We start from the raw sequence: 14,220 nt of genomic DNA, 5'->3' as shown, positions 1-14,220 counted from the left end.
CCACACCTGTTGTCAATCTGTCATTTGGGGTTGTCATGGCAACAGACGCACACGCAGGCCTGGGGACGGTGTTACACTCAAAGTGTCCCAACGGGAACACTGCTTCAGCGGGAATAAGTTCCATATGCTATTTGTCACACCGTGACAAAATATTATCCTCTAAAAAGTATAATATACATATTATCCTCTAAAATATAATATCTTTTTTTATTGCCTTTTTTTATTACATTACATATTTTAGTAGTTATCATAAATTAGGTATCATTACAAACTCAGAATTCATCCTGTGAAAATTGTTTTGAAATTAGACGTTTTGTTTCCATAGAAACAGTACTCTAAATTATTTGATCAGGCTCCTCCCCTTTTGGGCGTCATCATGTTTCATAATTTATAATCAAAACCTTTTCTAATCTTGACAAAACACATATTGTCAGAAAGGTCTGCCTCAAAGTTCTATATTTTGTAACAGAAGTGTTATTTGGACAGAAATGTATTAATTTGTTATAGCAGAATGCATACAATTAAACACAACTTCGTTAGATATATGGCTTTGATTTTAAAGTATTTTTTTTCAAAAAATATTTTGTAAAGTATATATTTTAAATAAAAGAAAAATATTAAATTATATTTGATTTATTGTAAATTTAAACTTCCATAACTTTTTCATACTTACATTTTTTGAAAATTGCTTACACTTCAGCAATAATCTGCTATTTTTTCCCTTTAAAACAGGACTGAACTTAGGTCTATACTCCAAAGCATTCTTGAATTACAACCATTTAAGCTTGAATAGTGCATTTTAATGTCCATTCTCAAAAAGGAGGGTGACAGTTATAGTTCACCCCATCATATCACAAATGTCATACCTGAACGGATCTGGCAGAGTCCTCTGATGTCCAGATGTGTGGTCTGGTTGCTGATGGGATTGTTCAGCACACAGCTGTAGGTGTTGTTATCCTGATATTCCACCTCCAGAGGTAGAGAGAGACTGATGCTGAGATCACACACACTGATGCTGGACAATACACTGATTCCTTTGTACCAGGAGAGAGTCACATCACACACATTCAACACTGAACACAGCAGTGAACATTTTGAGCTGGATGATGAAGGATTTTGGGCACAGTATCTGGTGATCACAGGAATGTGCAGAAGAGCTAAATAACACAAGAAAATAAAGAGACACCAAAGTAAAGTCAGTGTAAGTGCCAGTGTCTTATTGTGACAATTTATAAACAAAGAATTATAAGAAAAAAAAAAAGAAAAAAAATTCTGAGAAATAAAGTCACAATTGTGAGATATAAAGTCATAATTGTGAAATACAGTTTAAAGTCACAATTTAAGATGTCACAAGTGTTAGAAGTAAAGTTGGCACTGTGAAATATATAGTTGCAAAATTAGCTTATAGAAGGTGCCACACAGAAAAAGTTTATTTTTTATTTTTCTTGGAGAAATGGGAAACAGTATTTGGTACTTCCCTTATTTGAACCACCATTTGCCTGAACAGAGAAGTGCTGAATTTTGCATTGTGAACTTCCACATCGAAAGGATTTTTTATTTTCCTCACATTATGATTAAGTCTAGTAAAAACTCTTTGAATCACCCTTCATTAGTTAAAGCTTTCATTCTGGACTGAGAATAAAAAAAGAGAAAAGTTTGACCAACATGAAAAGCAACCAACCACTGATAGTTCTGATTTTAAATGACATTTAGGAATGTAGATTAGACAATACCACAATAACAGACCAAGTGGAAGATTTGCCATAGATGACATGTCAGGCACAAAGTACAGACTCCTTAAAAGAGACAGGTGATGATGGGAAAAATAGGAGATGGAAGGAAAAAAAAATTCTGCGCTTTTGCATTCTCTTGCAAAAGTTTTGCATTCCCCCGATAAACTTTGCGTTCACTCACAAAACATTTGCGGTCCCTCTCAAAACTTTTGTTTTCCCGAGAGAAACTTTGGGTTCACTCGCAAAACCGTTGCATTCCCTCTCAAAACATTTGTGTTCCCCAGACAAACTTTGCATTCGCTCGCAAAGAACTCAAAAGTTTTGCGAGGGAACGCAAAGGTTTTGCGAGCGAATGCAAAGTTTATCAGGGTATTGCAAGACTTTTGCGAAAGAACGAAAAAGCATTAATATATATTTTTTCCTCCCATCTCATGTTTTTAAATATGTTAAAATAAAATAACCCACCATATATGATTAAATAAATAACATTTTTGTTATCAGGTAATTTTTGTTTTAATTTTATTCAAAGCAACTTTACAGAAGTCATGCCATAATGCCTTATCCTTGGCAAATCATCTTTTGCACTGTTCCCTTAAGTTTAATTGGTGGCTCAATTTACCCACTAGCCCATATTTTACCCCATATCTTAACATATTATATTATATTATGATAATTTAATAATCCTACTTGAAATAAGAATATGGCAAGAGGCAAATAAAATGTGCACACAGTATAATGCTCTGCTTACCATAGACGGTGACAATGAAATTCTTGTTCGAGACCTTGTTTTCAACAAAGATTTCGATTTTATAAAGTCCAGCATGTTCAGTTCTGGTGTTTGTGATGGTCAGAGATCAAGTCTGATAGTCCAGCTTCAGTCTGTCTTTGAATCTCTCATCGGCACCATCGTGAAAGGTCTCATTGTGAACTCTGTTGATTTTAGCGATGTGAATGTCTTGCGGTTCAAACGTCCACACTGTCACATGTCTCTGTAGTTCAGTGACATCAGTGTGTAGAGTGACAGAATCTCCCTCCATCACTGATACTGTCTCTGTTTCACCGGCCTCAACACCAAACACACCTGGAGAACAAGTGTAGGAAAAGATTTTACAGTCACAACTGATGATGCTTTACTAAAACAACTAAAAAAACAAACCTTTACACCTTACCAGCTAAGTACAATATCCACAGACAAAAAAAAAACAAATGTGTGATGCATTTTCTTCAAGAACTTGCAACCTGCTCTAATAACCCTTCACGAGTTTAAAGAGGTAAAGACTTAATTGAAATGATCCCTGAAACTGTTTCTTGCCGAGATGAGATGCAGTTCCTTGTTTAGCGGTAAGAGCATTTTACAGTATAAATCAAACAATATCCTTTTTTGTGTTCAACTGTATCTTTTTTTTGATACATTAATGTCAAGTTTAGAAGTACTGAACTTTAAATGTGTACCTTTCAAACTTTTAGTCCATTGAATAGTCCCATAACAACACATAGACTTACTGAAGTCCTATTAGTTTTGTTCCAATCTTTATTAAAAAACATTAACAGGCCATGGATACAAGCTTTGTCTCACTGTAAAAAGTTTAACTATTATTTACTCAATTTTTTTGGTGAAACATTTTTACACTCAAAAAAATGTAGTAAATTTTAAAGCTGTGAAATCAATGAAATATTCTGTATGTATTGAGTAAATGCAACTAAAAAAATTAAGTAAATCTGAGTAACTGCATCTGGTACATTAACAAATAAAAGTGAGTAGAAATAATTTAACATTTAAACATTTAAAAAACAATATTTATGAGTAATATTATCCTAACTGTTTTTATTTATGAGTAATATTAACTTTTTTTTAATTTCCTCTAAACCTTTGTAAAATAGTAGCCTATTCCATACAACCACCAGTATACGTTACATGACATTGGCCTTTATTGTCGATGAGTACAGCAATACAGCACATTTTACACTGTTTTTAACATGTATACAATATTGCCTACCAATATTGGGTGAATTGTTTTAATTGAGTAAACTTACTCAATTTCTTTTGAGTGTGTTAAATATATTAATAGCCTAATATTGATTTGAATTAAGTAATATTTTTGTTTCTTGAAACAGATCAGTTTAATTCAACATTCTCAAATATTTTGATAGAAATTTCACAAATATATTAAGTGTATTATAAAGAAATAATTGGTTAGTCAAATACTAAATTATTTTATTGAAAAAAAAACTTAAATATATCTGTAAATTTTAGATAAAATTAACTGTTGGATTTTTACTCAATTATTTTGGCATGTTTAACTCAAACAATCAAGTAAACGATATTCAGAGATTTTATTAAGTTAGTAAAGTTAAATATTTCTGTAATATTTACTAAGCCACAGAATTCTTTTTTACAGTCTATGCTGATTGCATGTTGAATGCTCAAAGGAAGTTAAATGGAAAATAGATAGGCTACTGATCTGTGATCAGGTTTTGCCTTCCTCTGCCCTCATGAGTACAATGGCAGAAACTACAAGCAAGAACACTAGATAGAGATTGGAAACCAACAGCATATTATAGACCTATGTTATAAATACGTTTCTGGTTTGACTTGAAAATGAGCATTACAGAAAAATAACATTTGTGCATAACCTAAATGATATTCATGAGCGAACATTCGTTGTTTTGTAATAACCGGCTCATCTGTTCAAAATTCCTCAACAGTGAGTCAACACTTTTTCTTTTTTTTCTTTTTTTTTTTTGCCATCCGTCACGGTCTCTCACTGTCACTCGTGTTTTGCTCGTTTATACGACAGAAACGTCACGGATCGATCACCTCATCAAGTCGAGTCATGGTTATGATCTAGGATTCTAAAACAATATGAAGAAACTGTTATTGCTCTTTTCTTTCGCTTTATTTTTTCAAGGTAAGTCATCGGTTCGTCATTCTTTCGGTTTCACATTCAGGCTAATAGCCTATATGTTCTTATACGTAAAATGTCACATATTAGGCTACAACAGATTCGGGGAAATACGAATTTCACCGTCGCTGTAATGTTGATGAATCGGAACATTTTTAAGTAAGGAAAATAATTTGCAAAGAATATAAGAAAAGCTAAATCATTGCTTTTGTCTGTTCTACAATAATATAGGGGGTGGGTTTCCACACAAACAGTTATAGCCATCAACATCTGATAAACTCATCTTAAATTGGTCAAAGATACATTCATGAAGGAATACACTCATTCATTCATAGCCTTCATAAGATTCACACTGCTTCTCTTTTGTTATGCAAATATTGCGCAATCATTCGTGGACAAATTCCACAATGATAAGATTTTCATTTTATGATGATATTTAATTTATAGTTGGTTATTCAGTGTATTCTGTTGGCTGTTCTAATAGGATGATATAATCGTTAAGCTTTAAATATCGACTGCTGCATTACACTGCAAAAAAAAAAAAAAAAAAAGGTTCTTTATTGGCATCTATGTCTATGAAGAACCAACTTTTCCATTGCACAAAAAGGTTCTTTACATTATTTAAATGTTAATTTACACTATGAGTAACATATTTTTAAGAACTGATCACTGAACGGTCCTTTGAAGAACCAGGAATGGCTCTTCTTTCTTCTATGGCACTGCTGAGAAATCCCTTCTTTTGGAACCTTTATTTTTAAGATTGCACTGTTTATGTAGTTTACTGATATTGAAAACTTTCAGCTATATTTTGTTTATTTCTCAGGTGTGTTTGGGGAGACGACACAAGTGTCAGTGAAAGAGGGAGATTCCGTCATTCTGCAGTCTAATGTCACTGAAATACAGAGAATATTTTTGTTGATGTGGATGTATGGATCTCAAAACTCCATTATCGCTAAAATCGAGGGCACAGCTCAGACAGTCTCATTATATGATGTTGATGATGGGAGATTCGAGGACAGACTGCAGCTGGACAATAAGACTGGATCTCTGACCATCAGTGACATCAGAACCAAACACTCCGGAGATTATTATATAAAGATCATCAGCACTGAGACCTTAGTCAATACATTCACTGTTACTGTCCATGGTGAGTAGCTCCGATATATCTATATTGATTATAGTTTAGGCCTATTTTACTTTTAAAATGCACTATGTATCGCATAACTGTTCCTGTTTGTTTTCCAGATGTGATTTTTGCAGGGTTGAAAAACAAGAGAGAAAGAGATTCTGTGACTCTACACACTGGTGTTACTGATTCAGAGAAACACGATCTAATACGGTGGACGTTTGGAACTACGAATCCAGACACTTTTATAACTGAAATGAACGTAAAGATTCATGAGATCACATACAGTCCTGATGAGAGATACAGAGAGAGACTACATCTGGAAAATCAGACGGGATATCTCACCATCAGAGACCTCAGAACCGCAGACGCTGGTGTTTATCAACTACAGATCTCCAACAGTAAAGAGACCTTATTCAAGAGATTCAATGTTTTTGTTGGTAAGTAGCTCATGTTTAATCATGTTAAATGAGCATTTCCCTTAAATCGCACAGTAAAATTACTTAAACTAATGACTTTCTCTCTTCAGCCATTCCAGATCCAGGTTTGTCCGCTGGTTATATTGTGCTGATTTGTGTTTTCCTCCTGCTGTGTGTGGCTGTAGCTCTGGCTGTGATTTACTACATGTTCAGATACTCTAAACGGAAAGGTAATCATTATCTACAGCTAATATAGCAAAATAAATAACCCCATATAAGAGTTTAAAAGTTTATTTAATTTGCATAACTATGTTTTCTTCAATTGAGAAATACTGTATCTTTAACGAATTATGTGTGTGATCTTAAAGGGATACTCCACTTTTTTTGGAAATAGGCTCATTTTACAACTCCCCCAGAGTTAAACAGTTGGGTTTTACCGTTTTCGAATCCATTCAGTCGATTTTCTAATATTTAGAAGAATATCAGTAACCAGACAGTTTCTGGTCCCATTGACTTCCATAGTATATATTTTTTCCTACTATGGAAGTCAATGGGACCAGAAACTGCCTGGTTACTGACATTCTTCTAAATATCAGAAAATCGGCTGAATGGATTCGAAGACGGTAAAACTAAACTGTTTAACTCTGGGGGAGTTGTAAAATGAGCCTATTTCCAAAAAAAGTGGAGTATCCCTTTAAGAAAAACAGGAATTGACTGTAGCTGTAATGCAGTCTGTGATTCTTGTTCCCACTTAAGATACAGGAAGTTCTAGAATCCTTGAAATGCATTTTATAAAGTTACTTTTAAAATGAATTGAAAACCAACAGAAAAAAAGAACATTCCTTTATTAGGAATGCACCTTAAAATGCTACTTATTTATGCAGCTCACTAGGAGTTTTTGCAGTTTTTTGCTGTGAATTTTTGAAAAATTAAACATGATGTTGAGAGTCAGACACAAACGGTGTCAGAAAACAACGCTTTTAAATCAGATTGAAAAGCAAAATCTGAGAGAAGATCTGTTTCTTGTTAGAACAGCTCCTTCACTGCAAATGCATTCTCACTGTTTTGGAGCAAAGCTATTATTTCTGATGGGACCTCAGACATTTATAGTGGTTTATTCGTAAATTTTTGGTAAAACTATTTGAAAAATGAAACATCTGTTAAAACTTTTTTTATCTTGGTGCTGAGACAGAAAATAAAAAAACAGTGTCAGTGACGGAGGGAAATTCTGTCACGCTGAAAACCGGTGCAACTGAAATCCAGAGAGAGGATGAAGTACTCTGGACATTTGGACCGCAGGACATGGTCATCGCTCAAATACACAAAAAGGCCGGTAACATTTCGTACGCCGACGACGAGCGGTTCAGCGACAAACTGCAGCTGGACCAGCAGACTGGAGATCTGACCATCAGCGACATCAGGATCCGAATCTCTGGAGATTATCAGATGCAGATCACAGGCAGCAGAGCCAAAATCAAAAGATTCAAGGTTATTGTACGAGGTGTGTGGGTGAAATACTTCAAACACCCTACAGTATTGTCTGTAAATGTGTTAATTTATTCATTTTACACTTCATTGAGGTCTAAAGTGGGATTTGAGTTGTTCATCTGCACATATCAACATGCTTTGTTTCTATTTCTTTATGAAATGAAGTGGACACACTGAAATTCACGGAGGGAGAGTCTGTCCATCTGCAGACTGGTATTACGGAAATACAGAAAGATGATCTGATTCTGTGGAAGTTTGAACCTATAAACGCCCTCATAGCCAAAGTTGATGGGCAAACCAATGAGACCAGCGTCTACGATGTTGACGACGAGAGATTCAAAGACAGACTGGAGCTGGACAATCGAACTGGAGATCTCACCATCACAAACACCAAAAGCAGCGACTCTGGAGTTTACGAAGTACAGATGAAGAGCAGACATAAAGCTTCATACAAGAAATTCAACATTCTTGTTTGGTGTGAGTAGCTCAAGATAATCACAGTATTGATAGTGCGGTTTACTTTCACATTCACATGTTTCTTCTATATGTTTCTCTCTCTGTCAGTGAATACGCTGAAATATACAGTTGGAGATTCTGTGACTCTACAAACTGATGTTTCTGAACTGAAGAATGATGATCGGATACTGTGGAAGTTTAGCGATAAAGAAACGTTCATAGCTGAACTCAACGGAGCCACCAATCAGGCCTTATTCTATGAAGGTCCTGATGGGAGATTCAGAGACAGATTACAGTTAAACCAGCGAACTGGAGATCTGACCATCAGGAATATCAGCAGAGCACATTCAGACGTTTATACACTACAAATCACCAGCGGCAAAAAGATCAAATGCAAGAGATTCATGGTGATTGCCCACGGTGAGTAACGCAATCATATTTACCACTGTTTTGATGCTTTTAATGGTCTTAACACAGATTATTAATAGTTAAAGACATAAACAACTAAAAAACAAAAAACAAAAACCCTGATCTCACAGGAAAACATAACTTTGTTACAAGGCGGCACATTTGTATGAATTCGTACAGTGTAAATCATACAAAAACGTAAGCATGAAGGTCCACCCCTAACCCCATATCTTAACACTTGGGTTTAAGCAGATTGCACAAAAACGTACACATTATATTGTATGTATTTATATGAATTAGCCAATAATTTGCCCAAAACGTAAAATAGTTACAAATTGTCATGAGTGTGTTGAAAAGAAAATTTGAAGATATTTGGGCTATAATTTAATCTGGTGGATAAAGCAAGGAATATAATAAATAAAAGTCCACAACTAGAAGATGATCGACAGGCCATGTCTTCCCCCTCTTTTACCCTTCTTTACTCAAACATCAGACTTTTTAACGCAGGAAAGAGGTGGTAACAGTTTGCACAGGAATCTTGTGAAAAGAAAAAAAAAATTCGGCTGAAATGTCGTTCCAGCTGACAGGAACGTTCTTGGATCTTTAGCTGACGTTCTGGCAAGGTTCTCTCAAAGTTCTTAAAGTAACATTAATAGAATGTTTGTTCAAATGTATCTGTTCTTCAATAATGTTCTCAAAACGTTAACAAAAACATTGTTTATATATCGTTCATGGAATGTTTTTCTCAAGTTTTAGTTAGATGTTCGTAAATCTTTTCGGACATTAAAAAAATGTATTTACCTTTAAATTACTAGACATTATAAAGTCATCTTTTGGTAAAGTTTTATCATTTTTTTTTTAAATTTTGAGCATTTGTTAGGTTTTTACATGTATACTGAAGCATTCCTCGCAATCCATTCATTCCTAAGGGGGTCATGGGAAGGATGTGTTACTTTTTTTTATTATTACAACCACATAAACTCCTTGAATCCTGTGTGTGTGTGTGTGTGTGTGTGTGTGTGTGTGTGTGTGTGTGTGTGTGTGTGTGTGTGTGTGTGTGTGTGTGTGTGTGTGTGTGTGTGTGTGTGTTCAAGGTTCAAGTGTGACAAAAGTCCTAAGGTCTTGGACTACTCCGATGAACACTCAATTTGTTTTTTGTTTTTTTGTTTTTTAATGAGGGAAAGATTTCGGGAATATTAGCAAAAAAATCCTAGAACATATATGTTTTATTTATTTATTCTATAAACAGGTTCGGAATCGTCCAGGTTTGCTTAAATAAATAATTGAAATGTCGTTCCAAATCCAAACCTGTATAGATTCTTTATGTGGAACACAGAAATCCATCACAATATTGAAGAAAATGTACCCTCTTGACCTCCTAATTAATCAGGTAATCAATGTTACCGTGGCAGTGAGGTCAGGGGCCTGTACCATGAAGGTAGCTGAACAAACTCGAGGTTACAGGATTAGTTTTGAGTTGACAAAACCAAACCGATGCAATCAGGCTTTATTGGTACCATGATGCAGCTCATCAACTTTCTCTGTCAACTCAGGCTTTGATCCTTAAGCTATGATTACTCCACGTAAAAGAGTGACGTCGACACTGAACAACCAATCGCGGGTAGTAGAGCGAGAGCGATATATTTTTCCGCGGAGGAGCAAGAGATAATCATTCAGAATTACGATGCATTTAAATATGTATTTCAAGCTCGAAACATTACGGTCTCTGCTGCCAAAGCAAGAGAAGACTGTTGGGGAAAGATTGCTGATTGTTAATGTGTAAGTTAAACAAATACGGTCTATATTTATGTAAAATTATGTATGTATGTGTAGCCTATGTGTAATATAGCCTATAGCCTATTTTTATAATATATAAAAAATGATACATGCACATTTTTTATATATTATAAAAATAGGCTATAGGCTATATTACACATAGGCTACACATACATATATACATAATTTTACATAAATATAGAACGTATTTGTACTACTAAGAAAGCTAGGGAATCCTATCATAAGATTAACAGAATAATAATAAAGATTTAAAATAATTCTTAACATGTATTATATTGTATAGTACATTTGTGCAATTTGCTTTAAAAAAAATAAAAATAATAATGTGTTCATGTGATGTCACCCTATCAATATATCTTACCGGCAATTTTATAAAAGCCCTCTTTTATGGACATGGCCGATAAATGTCCGGGGAACACTATTAATGAAACTATTCATGTACTCCTGCAGAGCGAGGACCACCTTACGAATGGTTCGACAAACCGTGTTTTCCCCTAGCTTCTGTGCGTCACCCACCGTGCAAGTAGCCTATGTACCACTTGCAACAAAACGCAACGCAATACCATTTGCGGTACAGTAAGTGCATGAATTCGACGTGTTAAATTCTTTATGTGCGGCTCAAGAAGTTCGCAAAGATAAGACATTCCTTCCGCGGAAAATCTGAATCTATTTTTAATACAAGTAACTATCAGGAAAGGCAAGGGGATTTTGTCTGGCTAAAAACTCTTTCTCTACGAAGTGCTCGTCAAACAATTTGCGCTGAGATGTCACAGGATTTGGAAGAAAAGGTGAAGTCATTGTAACAGACACTGGGAATAAGTTACGTCACCTATATGTTTCTTTGCTCTCAGCTGATTGGTCAAACTTCAGTCTGAGATCTTGAATCCAGAACATAACCTGTCCCGGAGCAGGTTAGCCGTGCAGCGTAAGATACCATGGCAACGAACACCGATTCAAGCCAAGCTACTTTCATAGTACCTAAAACCCAGGGTTGGTGGAAACTAAACTGAAACATAGCTGGCTAGCCACCTAAACCGGCTTCATGGTACAGGCCCCAGATCACCTGTTATAATGTTCATGTTTGTCTCTTTTTTCCGAGGCTGCGACAAAATGAAGAGAAGACTGTGTCAGCGACAGAGGGAGATTCGGTCACACTGCACAACGAAACTGAAATACAAGATGATGATCTGATTCTGTGGCTGTTTGGAGCTGAAGACAGACTCATAGCTAAAAGAGAAACAAATAAAAGTGCCTGTACATATTATGGTGCCGAAGGGAAATTCAAAAACATATTGAATCTGGATCATCAAACTGGATCTCTGATCATAAGAAACAGCACAACTGAACATGCCGGAGTCTATAAACTACTGATCATCAGCAGCCGAGAGACTAAATACAAGAGATATAAAGTTACAATCCGTGGTGAGTAACATGGTGATCCTTTTTATTTTGGCTCTGTGTACAGACGCTCTGAAATGAACATATTGCTGTCACGTCTTGTTTTGGTTTTGTTTCATGTCAGTCATGTTTCATGTCTTTGTCATGTGATTCCCTGTTAGTCATGTGATCCTGCCATGTGTTCCCTTATCTGATGTGTAATGCTGTCATTGGTCCATTGTTTCATTGTTCATAGGTGTCCTTTGTCTAGTCATTAGTCTGTATTTAAGCCCTCATGTTTGCCATGTGTCTTTGTCAAGTATTGTTTCCTTTAACCACTGTTTGGTAAAAGTGTCCGTGTCCGTGCTTTTGTTTTCTGTTTGATCACGTTTTTGTAAATAAACTGCATTTGTTCTCAACAAGCTCACCTTCAGTGGACTACTTTACAATTGCAAGATTTCATTTTCTAAATTGTCCTTTAATTTTCTCAATTCTTTACGGTTTGACACTCAACACTGTATTATTGTGAGTGTTTTTGATTGGGTAAGTGGTAGAAATGCTTGTTTTTTAAACATGTTTATTGGCTGAACATTGACACTAAAGTAGCTGAGACATCAACCTTTTTAACCAGTATTCTTTGTTTTCTTACAGAGAGAGAAAGAAATACAGACAGCGGAGATGAGCCGGAGGGGATACGCTTAATATAAATATAACTGTGAATTTTTGCACATTTTGTATGACATTATGTAAACAATTTTAGAGAATTTATAATTGACTATTTTAATTAGGTGCTTGTGAACATAACAAATGTGATCATAACTGAACTTGGTTCAAATGGTTAATCTATATATTTTTTTTATGTTATATTTATTAATTTATTTTACTACAGTCCATAACTTGTTAGTGTATGGACCTTATATGTACTGTATAGCAGTGATTTGTTACTGTGTTATGTATTAGACAGTGCTATATTTCAAATTGGCTGAATGCATGCATACTGCCTGACTCTTGTCATTGGACAATGATTTATGATTGGTAATATTATACATTTTGATATTAATGAGGTTCTAATGAGTCTGGTTCGAGGTTTATTCCATCTCTGGTTTTTTTATGGTCTTGCTTTTTGTATTCCACTGCTTTTGTGTGTGTTCCTTGGATGAATGGCTTTTGTTTTATTCTCAATTCCAAGTCATTTGTATAAAATTCTGCTCAATTAATAAAAGTTCATATTAATATCTTAATATCTGTTTGTAAACCACAATGATAAAGTCTTTTCTGGAAAGTATTTTAGAGTAGAGTAAAATATTCTCTAGTTTAATTCAATAAAATAGTCAATTGATTCACCTTAAAGGTAGGGTAGGTAGGAATTTTAATAAAAACTTTTTTCCAAATTTGTTTAAACTTTCTATATATATCAATCAATACATAATTAAAATATAAGTACTCTGAAAAAAAGAGTATAAAAATCGAGTGACTCTAGACCGTTTAATCTGCATTAAACACAGCTCATTATTTCCATTCGGGACGAAACAAAGGATTGGCTTAGGCGACTGTCACTCTCTCGCAACCATGGCAACCACCCTTTTGCCACAGGATCTGCCCACTTGCGCGCACCCGTTTGATTTGAGGAATTCGAGAGGCACGGAACCTAGGAATAGCAAACCAATGGCAGAGAAAGAGCAATCAAAATTCACATTACCGGCATATGCAGTTAGCGAAGGCAAACAAGGCAAAAAAAGGAAGACAGTACTAGAAAAGGTAATGAACAAAAAGTATTTGGATAAACAAAGAAATAAAACGCGTGTCAATATCCCCGGAGCCTAGTTGCACGGCCTCTTGCACGACCTCCTCTGCTTCGCCCTCGACCCCGGACCTGTCCTCGAGCTGACGATGCGGTACTTGTCTCTGGAGTGTAGTCGTCCTCATCAGAGTCAACAATGCTTTCATCATGGAAACTCTTACATGCAGAACACCATATATGTTATGAATCTTACACGAAATTCATCTTCATCACAGTGTAACTGATGGTAATGGAAAAACGTGTATCAATGCAACCTGTTTTTAGCTTTGCCTTATAGATATAACTAGCTCGTTAGCGAATCAAATAAAATATATTTTAAACTTTACCAATATCAATATGCTAGCTTGATAGTGAGTACTAAAATACATCTTATTTGTTTATATTCATAATGATAAAGTTAGATTTTTTTATTACATGTGATTCTGACATGATGTCACTACATGCACTGTGCTCCTTCCTCTCCGCTCGTCTCAGGTAAATAATGCGTCTTCCAGTTCAGCGGTGGGAGTCGCGCGTTCATGTGTTTTGGGGGCGTGGCTTTGGAAGGAGCTCAGAAGGGAGGGGGTGGAGTGAATGGAAATAATGAGCTGTCTTTAAAACAGTCGTGAGAGGTCTACAGACACTCGATTTTTATACTTTCTTTTTCAGAGTACTTACATTTTAATTATGTATTGATATATAAATAAAGTGTAAACAAATTTGGAAAAGAAGT

At 35.3% G+C, this 14,220-nt stretch overlaps 1 protein-coding gene across 1 annotated transcript; it reads left to right on the top strand.

Annotated features, from left to right (window-relative positions):
• Positions 1 to 4,170: 4,170 nt before the first annotated feature.
• LOC309475992 (uncharacterized protein) lies at positions 4,171 to 12,953 on the top strand. Its single transcript, XM_082139055.1, has 9 exons — positions 4,171 to 4,642; positions 5,460 to 5,783; positions 5,882 to 6,202; positions 6,292 to 6,411; positions 7,374 to 7,682; positions 7,835 to 8,146; positions 8,234 to 8,545; positions 11,447 to 11,752; positions 12,359 to 12,953. The coding sequence occupies exons 1-9, from the start codon at positions 4,597 to 4,599 to the stop codon at positions 12,412 to 12,414; spliced, it is 2,106 nt and encodes a 701-aa protein (XP_081995181.1). The 5' UTR covers positions 4,171 to 4,596; the 3' UTR covers positions 12,415 to 12,953.
• The last annotated feature ends 1,267 nt before the right edge of the window (positions 12,954 to 14,220 follow it).

The sequence above is a fragment of the Leuciscus leuciscus genome, assembly GCF_965113295.1.
Source record: "Leuciscus leuciscus genome assembly, chromosome: 15".
Classification (NCBI taxonomy): Eukaryota; Metazoa; Chordata; class Actinopteri; order Cypriniformes; family Leuciscidae; genus Leuciscus; species Leuciscus leuciscus.
The sequence above is the reverse complement of the archived record's forward strand: the minus strand, read 5'-3'. Positions and strand labels throughout refer to the sequence as shown.

Excerpts from the sequence above, each read along its gene's own strand:
- LOC309475992 (XM_082139055.1), top strand. The coding sequence starts at position 4,597 with ATGAAGAAACTGTTATTGCTCTTTTCTTTCGCTTTATTTTTTCAAG. Across the intron at positions 6,203-6,291 it reads GAGATTCAATGTTTTTGTTG|CCATTCCAGATCCAGGTTTG; the intron begins GTAAGTAGCTCA and ends TTCTCTCTTCAG. Across the intron at positions 8,147-8,233 it reads ATTCAACATTCTTGTTTGGT|TGAATACGCTGAAATATACA; the intron begins GTGAGTAGCTCA and ends TCTCTCTGTCAG.